This window comes from Myotis brandtii, unplaced genomic scaffold, assembly GCF_000412655.1.
Source record: "Myotis brandtii unplaced genomic scaffold, ASM41265v1 scaffold187, whole genome shotgun sequence".
Classification (NCBI taxonomy): domain Eukaryota; kingdom Metazoa; phylum Chordata; class Mammalia; order Chiroptera; family Vespertilionidae; genus Myotis; species Myotis brandtii.
Window position 1 is genome coordinate 236,524 of NW_005356944.1, and position 15,900 is coordinate 252,423.

The following is a 15,900-nucleotide window of genomic DNA, read 5'->3' on the forward strand; positions in this document are numbered from 1 at the left end:
GTCCGCCCGCCTTCCGAGCTGACCTGCGATCTTCTTGGCCTTCCCCTGCCCCTGCGCGGATCTTGGGGTGCCCCCCCCGTCCCCAGGGGTCCCTGTCATCTGGTTGTCACCGGCTTTGCGGCTTCCCACATCTTAGCTCAGCCCTGGCCGGGAGGCAGCCGAGGCCCAGAGAAAAGGAGGCACCAGCCAAGGTCACACGGACGGGGCCCGGGGGCCAGACCGACGCGGGTCTCCCGAGTCCCTGCCGCCGCTGCCCGCTACACGGGCTCTCAGTAAAGCCGGTTCCCCGCTCTTTCCAAATCCTCCTGCGGGAGGTGCTTGCATCCCGAGCCTGAGCGCCGCAGGTGGCTTTGCAGCGGGAGCTCGGGGGGAGGGGAGGGCGTGCACGCCAGGGGCCAGCTGCTCCGTGCCAGGCCGGGTGCCGATGGGAGTGGCGCACGTGTTTCCGGGGTTCGCCTTCCCCCGCCCCGAGCAGAGGAGCACCAGGCACTCTCCTGACCGTGTAACCGGCCCCTCCTGTTACATGTTAGTTTTCACATGGGGTCCCCCCACTTTCCGGAGCCCAGACTCTGGAGCCAGAGCCACCGCAGTTCCAGCCCCTCCCCTGGCTCGCAACACGACCCTGTGCCAGGGACGTGGCCTCTGTGAGTGTGGGTTTCCTCGTGGATGTGATGAGGGTGGCGGACCTCCCCGGTGGGACATGTGGGACGTGGAAGGATTACGGGAGGGAGTGGGTGTAAATGGCCCCGGTAGCCTCGTGAACAGTGGCTGTGGTTGTGGCCTGTGTTCTCAGCCTTTACTTAGCGATCTGAAGTAGATGTGTGCTAGTTTTACTTTAACCCATTGGGTGTGTCCCGGCTGTTACTAACCTAGATTTTTTTAAAAAATATATTTTATTGATTTTCTTACAGAGAGGAAGGGAGAGGGATAGAGAGTTAGAAACATCGATGAGAGAGAGACATCAATCAGCTGCCTCCTGCACACCCCCTACTGGGGATGTGCCCGCAACCAAGGTACATGCCCTTGACCGGAATCGAACCCGGGACCCTTGAGTCCGCACGCGGACGCTCTATCCACTGAGCCAAACTGGTTAGGGCCTAGTTTTTTTTTTTTCTCATTCAAATAGTTATTGACTGAACAAATCAACTTGTTAGACAAAAATAGTTGTCTAGCCCATGTCCGAGCACTTTAACCCACGTCAGAACACATTGGTCAGGTTTCAACAAGGAAGCTTGGGTGCTGTGTATTCCATATGTAGAAAGTCAAGTCTCGAGACTTCGGGCATATTTAACCTGGACGTGGGTGAGAGGCCCCAGACCCAGGTCTTGTGGAAACGAAAGGAAACGTGTGTGCCCGGGATCGGCTCCTCGTTGGAGCAGAGAAGAAGAAGCATAACCTGCCATTCTGGGCCAGCACTTCCTATTGGCTGAGTTCCTCACAGGCCTCAGAGGTGCTGTGGTCCTTGCTTCCTTTAGGCCCCAGGCCCATCACTCAGACGTCACAGATGTGCTTCTCAGAATGCCCCTACCTCGTCTCTTCTGTCCTAAAACTCACTGCAAGAGAGAGACATCCATTCGCTTCCCTGAAACAGGCTGGAACCCTCTCCTTCTCCTCATTCCTCATGGGCGGGGGCTGTGAATGCCCCACTTCAGTGTCAGGATGGTCACCATAGCGGTCACCTTCCAGCAGAGGGCCACGCTCCACTTGACAGCTGACCTCAGGCTAAGAGGGTGGCATCAGATGGAGCACCATTCTTCAGAATTCTTTTGTCCCTGGCTGCCACACATGCATTGTTTTAGGAATTAGAATTTAGATGTCTCCCTTTGCCCCAAACAGAGGTTCTTTTCGGATCTTGGCTACTTTGTGGGACAGGGGGCATTAACACTGAACATCTAGGACATGACAAATTCTTTATCTGAAAGGTGCCTCTTGCCCCCATCTGGGTGCTTTTTGTGTCTTGAAATTTCTCCAGTCCTAGGTGGTTTGGCTCAGTGGACAGAGCATCAGCCTTCGAACCAAAGGGTCCTGGGTTCGATTCAGGTCAAGGGCACGTACCTTGGTCGCAGGCTTCTCCCCAGCCCGAGCCCTGGTTGGGGCACATGCAGGAGGCAACCAATCAATGAGTTTCTCTCACATCAATATTTTTCTCTCTTTCCCTCTCTCTTCCACTCTCTCTAAAAAATCCATGGGAAAATATCCTCGGGTGAGGATTAAAAAAATTTTTTTTCCTCCATGTCAGAGAACTGAGTGTGGGGATACTAATTGGGTAGGAACAGCAAGGGGAGGAGTTTCACAGCTGCATGTGAAAACATGTCACACTTCGTAATGTGTCATAAATGTAAGTGAAGTAGTAATGGAAGGAGCATGGACTCCAGGTTTCAGACCTGGATTTCAATCTTGAATGATTCATCAGGTATGAATTGAGTACCTACTGTTTGCTGAGTACTGGGTTGTAAATTGGCAAATAAAGCAAATGTGACCTCTGCCTCATGGAATGTGCGGTTTGGTGGGAATGGAGGGAGATGGTAATAGGAAGACCTCTCTGAGAACTCTGTGACCCTGGAAGTTATCTGACCTCTCTGTGCCTCTTCTCATCAAAGAAGTGGGCACACATATCTTGCTGAGTTCTTGTGAAGATTAAAATAAATCATCTATTAAAGCACTAGCAGAGTGTCTGCCACTAGTGGATCCTTGTTAGTCCATTTTATGGATGAGGAAATTGAGATTTAGAGAAACCTTGCTGAAAAAGATTAATTAATTTGTCCAAAGTCACACAGCTACTAAGTAGAAGAGTTGAAAATCAAATCCAGTCTCTTGACTCAAAATCCCACAGTCTTTGTTACAGAAAGCTCCCTGGGGAAAGACACTTAACCACAATGAGCTTTACTGTTCACTGTGCTTATTTCCCATTTTAATTAGGAGAATTTTTCTGTGTCCCTGCAGGATAGTCTTACCTCCACAACACAGGGCAAAGCTAATTGGAACAGTAGGAGCTCACTTTTCCGAGGGTGAGCTAGGTTTGAGGGGGACCCCTGCCTGTCTGGCCCAGCCTGCTGCAGTCGGCTCCTACCCCATGTGCAGGCAGCAAAGTGCTTAAGGGGCACTTTCATGATCTGCAGTCTGGGGTCATGGCAGCCCCACGCCTCACTCCAAGGATTGCCTGGCTCGCCTGTTCCCCCACATGAATGAGCCTATAAATCCAGAGGCCTGGGTTGGCTCTCCTGCTGCTTGTGCTTTGGAATTGCTTACTTCCTGTGCTTAGAAATGAGGGAACCCACGTGTCAGTGCTCTCGGGGCCCCTGGAGTCATGCTTTCCTTCCAGCGCCTTTGATCCTTCAGCTCTATCATGCTAGGAGAGAGCTAGCGTGCTGGGTGGAGGAAGGGAGCTTGCTTCTGTGTGAAGGTGTGCTGACCTCTGCCCTGTCCTCACAGCTGTTCCGTGAGGCCATGTTGCATTCCCATTTTTCTGGAGATGGAGTTGCTTTCACAAGTCATGCAGGGGCGGCAAGAGCACTGGCCTGGCCTGATTGGTGCCAATGCTCATGTTCTTTCTGCCCCGTCGCACAGCCCCGGAGACGTGTCTCAGGTTTCCCTGTTCCTTGCCCCTACCTCAAGGAGATAGGACTTGGGGTGGCACTGTGTTGGCACATCATACCAGCCATTACCAAGTCAGAGGGTAATGAGAAATGCATTCCTGTATAGCTAGCTCGAGGGCTTTTGAGGTCTCATCTTGACCTTCACCTTGGCCGGCTGAGAAGGTCTTGGACAGTGACGTAGGCTCTCCCAGTGAGAGAGCATGGCTGGTGGAACAAACACTGGATCTATGGCCCAGCCCTTGGGATTGAGTTTCCCTCTGCCATTTACTCTGGGGAACTTGGGACGAGTCATACCATCCCTTGAGCCTCAGTTCCCTCATGTGTGAGGGAGGTCACGTTTTCTGCCCTGGGAATTGAACCAGAGAATGTTTGTGAAAGCACTTTGCAAGCTGAGTGTGTCTCAGGGCTGTCTGGAAACCCCGTTCCTAAGAGAAAGATGGATGCTCCAAAGCCTGCTAGTCTGTGTGGTAGACGGGCTGGTTCTGTGTCCAGAGCCCAGCATTAGGAAGACAGTGTGTTCTCTTGTGTGTTCCTTCCTCTGGAGAGGCAAGAACTGGATCTCGCCTGCCTCCAGCACGGTGCCCAGCCTGCAGATAGCAATGGCTGGTGTGGGAGGAGCTTATACCTGGACGAGCAATCCCTGGGAGTCCTGGTATCTGAACGCTTGCCTCCTGGTTGCTTGAAGTAGGAGTAAGCAGTGTCATTCCCGGTGGAACTGAGGGTAGAATTTATCCCGAGAAACCTTCCCAGCAGTTGGTTTTTCTCAACCTTTCCTGGGACCAATCAGTGTCCACTAAGGTGTGACTGGCGGTAGGACCTCTCTCTGGTGAGCTCAGAGCCATCTTACCGGTGCCTTTGGGGCGCCTCTGCCCCCAGCTGGGTGGACGAGCACCTCCAGATGTGTGTGCTGCTCTGGTTCTTGGGTGTGAATGAGAACTCATTTATTGAGCATGTGCTATGTTAACCCTCAGGGTTTAATGCCTCCACTCGTTAGATGGGGAAGGGAGGCAGTGTTTTGCCTGAAGATGCAGGGACTGAAGAGCAGAAAGAGGCTTCGGATAAGCTCTGTCAGACTCCGGAGCTGGGCTCTTCCCCTGTGTTCCCTGCTTTTTACAGGAGGGTCCACTTAGGCCTGAGAGAGCCGCACACGAGCCTCAGAACAGGATCTGCCCTCGCTGCCGTTGTGTGTGGTTTCCCACTGTGCAAGGACAGCCTCCTTCGCTCCTCCCTCTGCCTGTGTGGCTGCCGTTTGGCCTGTTGACCACGTGTCAGCATGGCCTCTGTCCCCAGGTGAACCCCGAGGGGCCCTCACTGCCAGTGTGCCTGCCACTCACTGGCCGTGGCTGAGCAGCACTGTCTCCTGGAGCCAGAGCGCCTTGGCCCTAGCTGAGACGGCCCAGCTCCCAAGCTTTGTCTCCTGAGGCTGGAAGACACTGAAAAGGCTTCCAATAAACTTGCACTTGGGAACCTCTGTCCGCAGCTTCCTCAGATGCATCTCCTCCCTGAAACCTGCCCTGAATCTGTCTGAAATGACTGGTTCCCTTTGTGGGGGGGAATGGCTGAGTGAATATTTCTTAGGCGTCTGCTGGGGGCAGGCTCTGCTGCAGGATTGTCTCGTGCCCTCGCTGGGCCCTCACCGGGACCCAGCAGTCCCCAGGGCCAGTCCTCTTCCTGGCGGAAGCTGAGACACTCCCAAGGTCTCACGCCTGGAACATGCGTGGGCCTTTCCCACCCCAGCAAGGGTGGCAGCCAGGCTTGGAGTTCCTGCTGCCGAGGCCAGGTCTGCGGACGCAGGGACAGACCCTTCGGTTCCTCAAAGGCTTGGCCACAGCCCTTCAAGCCAACTTTGCTTTTCTCTGTTACAGAGGAAGTCGAGCAAAGCAAAGGAGAAGAAGCAGAAGCGGTTGGAGGAGCGAGCAGCCATGGATGCCGTCTGTGCCAAAGTGGACGCAGCCAACAGGGTGACTCTCCTTCCCAGTCCTTCCTCCTCCAGCTGCAGCTTGGTTTTTACTTTTACTTCCTTTGGCACCACCCTGTGGCAGGACTGTGTTACTGCCCACTGCCCTCTGCTGCCTCCTTGCTCAGGAAAAGGAGCCTGGGCGGGTTCCAGGTGCCGGCAATCGGCCCACGTGCGCAGGGAAATGTGGGTTCAGATGGGAGGGGCTGCGCCCCTCTGTGGGTCTCTTACCAGTAAAAGGGGCCTGGAGAAATTTTAGTTAGGATTTTGCATTTTGGGGAGCACACCTCCCTCATAAAAAGTGGTGTAATTTTCTCATTCATTCTTCAAACCTTTATTGACTGCCCGTGAAGTACCACAGGGTGTTCTGGGACCAGGAAGATACAGCCACCTGGTTTCAAGAGGCTGCAGTCGGGAGGAATAGCCGTGAACCCGAGCACCAGATGGGCCCAGATTTCAAACTGAACCAGAGAGATGCTGGTCGCCTTCCCGCCCGCTTCATATCTCACTTTGTGTTGTTCTTATAGCCCCTCAGTAAACAGTGCACATTGACAGGGATGTGGCTCAGGGATGTGATTTCCTGTTTTGGGTTTTGACCAGGTAAGATAGGTGAGCAGTGAGCAGGTTGTATGCCCACAGGCCAGAATTGGTTTTAGCCTAGGAGCGTCTCTTCCTGTCCTGTCAAACGAACTAACTTAACTCTATTCGGCCTCCTTACCAAAGCCCTCTTAGTGGTTTCAGAGCTGAGGCCGGCGGGAGTCCATGTGAGGGTGTTCCCGGCCCAGCAGCTGAGCCTCCCGGTGTGGTCTGGCCAGCAGCGGACTCAGGGCAGAGTGTACGCTCTGCCACGCGTGTGTTTGTGCTACTTCTTTCTTTCCCTCCACAGCTTGGCGACCCTTTAGAGGCTTTCCCCGTGTTCAAGAAATACGATCGGAATGGGTGAGTGTCAGCATCCCTGGCTGTCTCCAGTGTCTTCAGGAATTCACCTTTCCAGAGTAGGCTTCCTCACTCAGATCTTCCCATTCTTCTTTGTGAGGGAAAAGCAGGAAAGGTGGCTAGTGCCCGGTTGATATAAAAGCCCCCGGTGAGGGTGACAAAAGAATCCATAAATGAGCAGATTGCATCGTCTCAGATGGATGTCTCTAGGATTTGTTATTCTTTCTGGACAAAGAATCATAGAGCTGAAACTCTTAAAAAGTCATCCAGGCTGACTCTCATTCCATACAGGGGGAAACTGAGGCTCAGAGAAGTTGAATGGGATTTCTGAGGCTGGCAGCCGAGGGGGCTTTTAATTCCCAATCCAGTGCGCTTTTAGAAAATTCAGGCACAGCGAGGTTAAGTGATTTCTCCAGGGTCTCAAAGCCAATAAGTGGATTTTAACTTACTGGCTTTGAGACCCTGGAGAAATTACTTAACCTCTCTGTGCCTGAATTTTCTAATCAGAAATGGATCTAATAATAGCATCTTCCTTCTGCCCTAGCTGGTTTGGCTCGGTGGATAGAGCGTCAGCCTGTGGACTGAAGGGTCCCGGGTTCGATTCCGGTCAAGGGCACATGCCTGGGTTGTGGCCTTGATCCCGGGGCGGGGTGGGGGGTGCAGGAGGCAGCCAATCAATGATTCTCTCTCATCATTGATGTTTCTATCTCTTCCTCTTCCTTCCTCTCTGAAATCAATAAAAATATATTTTAAAAATAATAATAATAATAGCATCTTCCTAATGGAGCCATCAGGAGAATTAGATGTAAAGCATTCGTGCCTGGAGCATACTAAAAGCTAGATCAGTGTCAGCAATTATTACTACTGTTATTACTAATCTAATTTGCTGTAGGATCTGGATTAAAGCCCCTCTCCTTTCAGTCCTTTTTTTCTTATAAAATAGGAAGCATAATCTGTTTTACCGGAGATGCGTTGGCTGCGGGGGGAAATGGGGGTATGGTTTTAGAGAATCACAGCTGTGGGTTTGAATCATAACTGTGTCTCTTATTAACTATACTTAGACAAGTCAGTCATACTCTATAAGCCTCATTTTTTAATCTATTAAATGGAGTGAAGATGCCAAACTTGCAGGGTTGTTTTAAGGAGGAAAGAGAATGTATCTAGCTCTGTAAGTAGCAGGTGGTATGAGTTTATTTTTTAAAAATACATATATTTTTTAATTGATTTCAGAGAGGAAGGGAGAGGGAGAGAGAGATAGAAACATCAATGATGAGAATCATCGATTGGCTGCCTTCCACACGTCTCCCACTGGGTATCAAGCCACAACCCAGGCACGAACCCCTAACCGGAATCGAACCCGGGACCCTTCACTCCGCAGGCCGACGCACTATCCACCGAGCCAAACCAGCCAGGGCGATGGTATGAGTATGTTAATGAACAAGAAAGACAAATGTAAATACATGAGTTTTGACGCAAAGACTATGAGGCAGCACTATATTTGCCTTTCAGAGCTGTGTCTGAATCTCACAGTATCACATTAATTCATTCTTTCTGTCTGTGATCAGACACAGCACAGCTCCTCTGGTGGCTTTGTTATTCACCTTCTGGGGAGGCCTTTGCCATAGCTTAGAGATCCCTTACTGAGGTAGCGCTTAGTGACTTCTACATGGTCACGATTTACAAAGAAAGGAAAACTCTTCCGAGCCACGAAGTTCCGAATTTACGTGGCTGATCACATGTACAGCTCACATGATGCACCAGTCAGCAGAGGTGAGGGTGGGAACGCCCTCTGAGGGGTCATGTCGAAGGTCACCGAAAGATAAGGACTTGGAGTTGCTGACTCCAGGCCCTTCAGAATGTGGCACTACCTGGAGAATGTGAGTTCGCAGTTTGGCCGAGGAATTGAACTATGATTTATTTATGTTTCATTTAGAAATAAATAGCAGATTGCGACACCTTAATGCCTGCAGCATTTGTTAGTTTTGGAAAACAGTGTGGGGTTGGACCTGTTCTACTCTGGTCAGCTGAGAGCACGTGCGTTGTCTTCAGAGGAGGCAGCAGGCAGCACTCCTCAGAGGGCGGCGTGGGCCGTAGTCTCCCTGGGGGCCTGAGGTCACCCAGATGCTTTCAACGAAGATGGTAGATAAAAAGGAAGAGGTCTCACGGGAGCCCAGGGAGGAGTCCGTTCAGAATTAAAGCAGCAGGAAAAGTGCCTAAGAGCAGGAACGGCTTCAAATGCTTCTTTGTCTTCTCAGGTTAAACGTCTCCATTGAGTGTAAGCGAGTGTCTGGATTGGAGGCAGCCACGGTGGACTGGGCTTTCGACCTGACCAAAACGAACATGCAGACCATGTAAGACGCCCCGACGGCCGCGGGCTTGCCCCAGGCTGGCTCTCCCCTCCCGGAGCTCCTGGTCCTGACTGCCCCCACTTTCCCAGGTATGAGCAGAGTGAGTGGGGCTGGAAGGACCGAGAAAAGCGGGAGGAAATGACAGATGACCGAGCCTGGTACCTCATTGCTTGGGAAAACAGTTCCGTCCCTGTTGCTTTTTCTCACTTCCGGTTCGACGTGGAGTGTGGGGATGAAGTCCTGTACTGGTAGGAGCCCCGGCTAGGGGTGCGGTGTGGGGAGGAGACACTGCTCCAGGCACTCCAGTGGGTGGCACAGTCCACTGTGCCTGTCCGTCTCCTGTGGCCGGCCTGAGCCTCTGCAGCTCACCCTCTGCTTTCTTCACCCAGCTACGAAGTGCAGTTGGAAAGCAAGGTGCGGCGGAAAGGCCTGGGGAAGTTCCTCATACAGATTCTGCAGCTCGTGGCCAATAGGTAAGGGCCACCGCGCGTCGCACAGCTGGAAGGAGCTGCCTCGGAGGTGTCTGCTGTTCTGTGCATCTCCATGGAGAACAAGGCTCCCGGGAATGTTTTGGAAGAAGGGCATCTAGAACCCTCTCAGCAAGATATTCCCTGTCCTGCTGTGACCCCAGATTTTGTACCTGCGCCTCATATATAATGGGGGTGCGGAGAGCAAGTGGAGAAGCTGGTCAGGCCATGGGGGCCTAATGCCCGTGCAGTCTCATCAGCCCCTATCAGAGGGGAGCCAGTGCTGTGGGTGCCCCAGACAGAGGCTGGACTCGGGGCGCAGAAGTGCTTCTGAGGGGCAGGCAGAGGCATGAGAGAGGAAGCATGACTTAGCACCTGTCTCTGCAAGGCATGCTCTCTGCTTTCTCCTCAGCACACAGATGAAGAAGGTGATGTTAACAGTATTTAAGCACAATCATGGCGCCTACCAGTTCTTCAGAGAAGCGCTGCAGTAAGGAGCTGGGCCCTGGTGTGGGACTTTCTGCCCCACCACCTTTTTCCTGGTCCTGGCCCCATTCATCCTGATGCCTAGCGCCCCGTCCCGTGGTTGTGGGGATGGGGGTTGGTGGATGGCCTGGGAGTGCCCTCCGGCTCAGGCTCCTGCCCCCCTGTCCCTCACACCTGGGGGTCTCATAAGTGTGGTGGTGGAAAAGTTCTTGGGCCAGGGAGGAAGGCAGTCAGCTCCTGCAACCAACCTCTCCTCCTGCCTGCCTTGCAGATTTGAAATCGATGACTCTTCCCCCAGCATGTCAGGTTGCTGTGGGGAGGACTGCTCCTACGAGATCCTGAGCCGGAGGACCAAGTTTGGGGACAGCCAGCATTCCCATGCTGGTGGGCACTGTGGTGGCTGCTGTCACTGAACTCCCAACCAGAACGCCCTCTCCAAGGTCTACCCTCTCCCCGGTCTCATGCCGCCTGCCAGGTGCCCTCAGAGCTGTGGCCTCCTCAGCCCTACATGTACTAGGCTGCGCCCTGAGAGCACAGAACCCTGGGGAGGAGTGGTCCAAGTGCCCCTCCTCCTCTCTCCTAGAAGAGCAGTGCCAGGAGGGAGCCGAGAGGAGAGGATGCTGAGGGAAGAAAGAGCTGGTGGAGGCCGGGCATGACGTCATCCTGGCATGGAGGCTGCCTTCTCACTCCACTCTTGCGCCCTTGAGCGTAAAATTCCCTGACTCCTCTGTAGCTGGATTCCTGACACTGCCCCCCCACGAACCTCCTGCCACACACACATGCACACACACGGACATGGGCACACGCATGCACAGACACACACCAACACGCACGAACACGGACACACACGCGCGCGCACACGGACAGATGGAGTGCTTATGCCCACCTGTGAAAGTCCTGGAGCCCTGGTCAGGGTCTGGCTGGTCCTCGAAGAGGAATGGACTTGGTGGGAGGTCTGGGCACAGTGAGGCTTCAGACTCCTGCTTCGCGGGCGGAATGCTCTGATGGCATCCGGGGAAGGTCTGTGCTGCGACAGGCAAGCAAGGGAGCCCTCTCGAGCTGTGCTCTGTGGACCCAGTTAGAGGGGGGCTGTCCCAGGGGACCAGCCAGCTCTGGGAAGAAGGCTGCCTCGCTCTCCATCGCTGTCAGTGGGGCTGAGTGGGGCCGCATTGCTCCTTTGGGCTTTTGGACTTTGCTGCATTCTCAGCTTGACCTCGATCTATGGCAGTGGCTCAGGTTTCTAAATCCTAGAAAAAGCCAGAGGTCCTGCCTGTCCTCTCCATCGCCCTCACACCCTCCCTTGCCTCTCACCCCGCCCCAGATACCTCTTTCTACTAAGGGGGGAATAACATCAGGGAGCCCCTCTCTCCCCCCAGAAGGACCTCTCCTTGGTGCTGATAGCTCTCTGCAGGTGGCCATTCCCCCCTCTTCAGAGAGCCCCCAGCCAGCAGCAGGCCCTCCGCCTGCGCTCCCAGCCTCGCCCCTCGCTGCCTCAGTGAGGCACTAGTGCCACTGCCCTGGCCGGCCGCTCGGGCTACAGCAGGACTGCCGGGGGCCACAGCGGCTCCTCTGGGGTCACCTGGCGCGGCGTGGCTGGTGCAGGGAGGGAAGGCCTTCCTCTTCTCAGGATAGAGGCTGTGGGGTCAGAGCTTCCACTTGTCCTAATCCCTAGGCCTTGTTCTCCCTCCAGGGAAAACGACCAAACCCTTATCCAGGAACAAGCCCCCAGCGCCTCCACGGAGAGGGCTTTGCGCTCTGCGTTCGGGCGTGTCTTAAAGTTCTAGCCTTTTGTAAAGTTGCCGTCCTGGAGGCCGGTGGGTCCTTCCGACCTCGGCTGCTCACAGCCCACGCTCCCCCCAGGGAAAATGACCAAACCCTTATCCAGGAACAAGCCCCTAGCGCCTCCACGGAGAGGGCTTTGAGCTCTGCGTTCGGGCGTGTCTGAAAGTTCTAGCCGTTTGTAAAGGTGCCGTCCTGGAGGCCGGTGGTCCTTCCGACCTCGGCTGCTCACAGCCCACGCTCCCTGACTCCGGCCTCTGCTGACCGGCCTCCCTGGAGCTGTGCTTGCTTCTCCCTCAGATCCCTGCTTGAGCGGGTCTGTGCACATGGCCGCCTTCACCCAGCCCCCGCCGAGTGCGCCTCGTTGCTCTTGACTCCCCAGCTGGGAGAGGGCCCTGCAGCTTTACACTGGAATAAGCCCACCGTGCCCTTGTCCTGCTGGCTCCCAGGGCATTTTACCCGAGGGGCGGAGTTTCGGTTTCTGGGAGGGCATTGGGCTTCCAAGAATCGTGGAACGACAGAAGCATGTTTAGGAGAGTGTTTCCTCTGATTCCTGTCTCTCAAAGACACAGAATGATAACTATTTATTGTCTTAGATCATGGATTTCTGATACCTCCCACTCAAGGGGACCAAAAGGAACCCCCAGTGTAAATCCCACATAAGGTGAGTTCACTGCATGTCTCCTTCCGGTCATTGACCACCTGGCACCGAATCCATTTGGGCACTTGGTGCCACGCCCTCCTGTGCAGCCTCCCGGCCACTGCCCGGGCTGCCTGAGGCCAGCAGGGGGCTCTTGTCAGTGCTGAGCCCGTCAGTTCTCAACCCTCAGTCTTTCCCACTGACCCAGGCCACGGCGATGGGAAACAGGCCTTTTCCGGGCTTGTTGTTGATTGTTCGGGGCACATTAAAATATTTTTAAAGATTTTTCTTTTAGCTGTATTCACTATTTCAGGTTATTTTTGTTGATGTCAAATGTGTATATGACGTGTATGGTTTTTAACCCTTCCTGGGTTTTTTAGAGGAAACTTTGAAGTATATATTTTTTCTTTAGCAACTTGTTATCACTGGAATCAAAGGGGAAAAGTGATCTCTTTTTGCATTGGTTGTATTTGTATGTCACAAATAAAGGATACTTTGTCAGCTGCTGGGATAGTGCCTGTGCTGGGTGCCATGGGCGGTGTGGGCTCGGGACACCCTTGGTCTCCACTGTCCAGAGTGGGGCCTGTGCCCTGAGGCATGCAGCTGTGATGGCGCCATGTCCCTGCCTGTACAAGAAGCTTCAGGCCTGAGAAACCTCGGTGTCTGGGGTGAGCAGCCAGAGGTAGGAGCTGAGACCAAAGGCATGTGTTTCTGTCACTTCCCAGAAGCCCTGGGCAGAGGTCAAAGGTAGAGGGGCACCTGCTTTGCATCGTTGTGACACCTGACGTCTGTGGCTGAACGTGAGTTCCCGCGCAGCGTGGGTGTTGAGGGGAGGGGAGTGTTGGTGTTTCTTTCTCCCTTTTACTTGCCTGGGTTACTCCGAGTATTCTCTGTGCCTTAAGAAGATTCCAACCCCTCTCCCCTCCACTCCAAAGGCAGAGGCTCCGAGGAAGGGTAACTCATGTCAGGCCTGACAGGAGGAAAGTTATGAGCTGGGGGAGGCCCTGTCCTGCCCTCGAGTGTGACAGACGGAGCCGTGCAGCTCCTCTCCCAGGCGGGACTCCTGCCAGTCCTGGCGGGGTGAGCTGGGAGAGGCAGGAAGTGGGCCGGAAGGTAGAGCTCAGAGGCACTTCCTGTGGACACTGAAGGGGCTGGCCTGTCGTGCTCCTGTGGGGATCACATCTGCTGGAAGGTGGAGAGGGAGGCTAGGGTGGAACTCACGAGCCGAGGGAGTATTTGCATGTTGGAGGGTCAGTTACCTGGGGAAAGGAGCAGGGTGCCGGCCGGTCGTGGCCTCAGCCGTGTGGGTGGGCACACCCAGGGGATGGTTTGGGCAGCCGTCTTATCTGTGCGGATAGGGAAAGGTATCACGTCCTTGGGAAGGGGAGGGCATTCCACTCGGGACAGAAAGCTCCTTGTTCCCTGAAGGCTGTCAGCCACAGGCAGGAATTCCTTGGAATGACCATCCCCTGGCTACAGGGTAAAGGCTAAGGTTGGAAAGGGTGAGGCCCTTTCTTGATCTGCCCTCCCTCTTCCTAGGTGGCCAGGGCCCCTGTGGTCCTCCACCTGCCTCCGGCCTCTACCCCCCCCCCCCCCCTCCCCCCCCCCCCCCACTTCCCTCCAGCTGCCGCTCAAGGCGCTGCTGAGACGCACACCCTCAGCAGCAGGCGGAGCAGGAGGCAGTCGCTGGATGAGTGGTCGGAGCTGAGCTGGTTTCGACCCAGACCCCAGGCTTTTCACCCAGCGCAGGGCTACCCTAGTTCCTGCGCTTCCTCTCCAAGGGCAGCAGAGGCGAGGGTCTGGGAGGATGGGAAGGTGCGGCCAGGAGCCCTGTGGACTGGACAGCCTGAAGCAGGCATGTTGCTACCTGGCTGTGACGGGAGGAAACTGGCATTTGATGAGCCTGATGTGCAAGTGACAGCTCACTCCTGCGTGCGGGGTGCAGTGCAGTGCTTGCTCGTATGGATCCTGTCCCACACGGGGGGTGGGGGGGCTGCCGAGAAAGATAGGGAGGCGTGGAGAAGCCAGTATCGAGGAGTGGCTGCCTCGTGAGGCTTACCCACAAGGAGGGTTGGAAGAGGGCCTTGGGACAGGGGAAGCCGCCAGCAGGACAGCAGGACGGCTGTGGCCCGGGAGCAGCAGCGCCCGTCCCCTTCCCTGTCACTGCCTGACAGCTGCATCAAGCCTGCCCCTGCTTTTGGGAGAGGGGCTGCTGGGGGCTGGTCAGAGCAGAGACGTTCGCAGTGTGCAGCAGACCCAGGTGCAAACCCTGCCCGGGCCATTGCAGACTCAGCCGATGCCCGACCTCTGCTGGCCTCCTCCCTCTGGTGGGGTTTCTGAGAGAAGTCACGTCTCTGGGCCCCGAGGAAAGCCCAGGAACCGCGTGCTGATGTGCCTCTTCCACAAACGGTCCTTCCTTTTCCTCCAGGGAGTCACCCAGGGCACCACAGGAAGGCCCCTGGCTGTGCTCTGATCTGGGCGTTAGTACTTTGTTCATAAGACAAAGGCCTGACAAAGCCCATAGGGCAGCAGGGGGCCCTGCCCTTCCTTCTCCTAGGCACCCAGGTGGGCTCCAGCCCTGAGCCCCTAGGGCCTAAGCTGTTCCCTTTGAGAGGGGAGAGATTTAGATTTGGAAGGATCTGTCCTGGCTGTTTGCCAGAGCCAGGGCAGGGTGAGGGCAGGTAGCTGGATGTGGGGCCTGGCAAGACTGCTGGACATTGCCAATACCCGTGCGTGTGGTGGGGAGAGGGGAGGGGTGAAGGGGCCCTGGCAGCTCAGGGCCTGGGAGCCCATCCCCCGGAGGAAGCCCGGGCACAGCCCATCCTTTGGGGCGCTCTGGGTCCATGGCCCTTTCTGTGAGCCCCCGCTGGCCTCCATGGGCTGAGTTCCCTCCAAAGCTCCTGTGTTCCCAGCCCCTGCCACAGCCTGTGGTCCTGTTACCACAGTATCCAAACTGGAACTTCTGGAAACTCCCCCACAGCACCTTGTGTGAAGATGGTTAAACACAGGGGGTTTGGAGCAGATAGTCCTGCCCTGGAATCCTGTCCAGGCAGCCCCGTAGCTGCTGCACGACCTTCAGTAGCTCATCCAGTTCTCCTTCGTAGGAAAATGGAGATAATAGTATCTCCCTCATGATCTTGTGGTGAAGACAGGATGAGGTTGTGTCGGTGAGGCCTGGCTCAGCCTGGCTCCTTACCCCTTTCCTGTGTGCCTATGCCTACTGTTCCGTACCCTGCAATTCATCGTCTGAGTGTGTGTGCCAGGCCCTTTGGAGACAGTGGTGAACAGGACCCAGGCCACCCTCATGTGGCCCCCAGTCTAGGGATGGAGACCAACCCGTGGGTAGTGCCAGCAGGGGCGCTGCTGGGCACAGGCAGCCCGGGGCCTGGGTGGCCAGTGGAGGCTGATGGAGTGCCACCCATTACTTCCTGCCACACCAGGGCACTCGACTAGCCCCTCACAAAGTGCTTGTTTATCATCTCTCCCCCTCGAGTATTTCTGTGATAAGGGAGTCCTTGTTCACTAGGATCCAGACAGTTCCTGGAACCAGTAGGGACTAGTACGTGGTGTTTATTGAATAAAGTGAGCTGCATCCCTAAGTGGGGGCCTGGAGAGTAGGCGTTAGCGTGGTGACAAGGAAGGCTGGGTAAGAGTTGAACGTGTCCTGGGCAGATACAAAGAAGCAAAAGGC

General features: G+C 55.1%; 1 protein-coding gene across 3 annotated transcripts in view; it reads left to right on the plus strand.

Moving 5' to 3' along the window:
* Nucleotides 1–5,466: 5,466 nt before the first annotated feature.
* Nucleotides 5,467–15,900, plus strand: part of NAA40 (N(alpha)-acetyltransferase 40, NatD catalytic subunit) — a 12,745-nt gene continuing 2,311 nt past the window's right edge. The window contains exons 1-8 of one of the 3 annotated variants that reach the window (XM_014537985.1): nucleotides 5,467–5,557; nucleotides 6,440–6,492; nucleotides 8,745–8,840; nucleotides 8,927–9,085; nucleotides 9,227–9,310; nucleotides 9,717–9,794; nucleotides 10,062–10,174; nucleotides 12,166–12,715. In XM_014537985.1, coding sequence (XP_014393471.1) covers nucleotides 5,519–5,557; nucleotides 6,440–6,492; nucleotides 8,745–8,840; nucleotides 8,927–9,085; nucleotides 9,227–9,310; nucleotides 9,717–9,794; nucleotides 10,062–10,174; nucleotides 12,166–12,221 — 678 coding nt within the window. In that variant the 5' untranslated portion in view covers nucleotides 5,467–5,518 and the 3' untranslated portion in view covers nucleotides 12,222–12,715. Of the gene's footprint in view, nucleotides 5,558–6,439; nucleotides 6,493–8,744; nucleotides 8,841–8,926; nucleotides 9,086–9,226; nucleotides 9,311–9,716; nucleotides 9,795–10,061; nucleotides 10,212–12,165; nucleotides 12,716–15,900 lie in introns of those variants that run through there. The other 2 variants (XM_014537984.1, XM_014537986.1) reach the window with 2 other exon arrangements.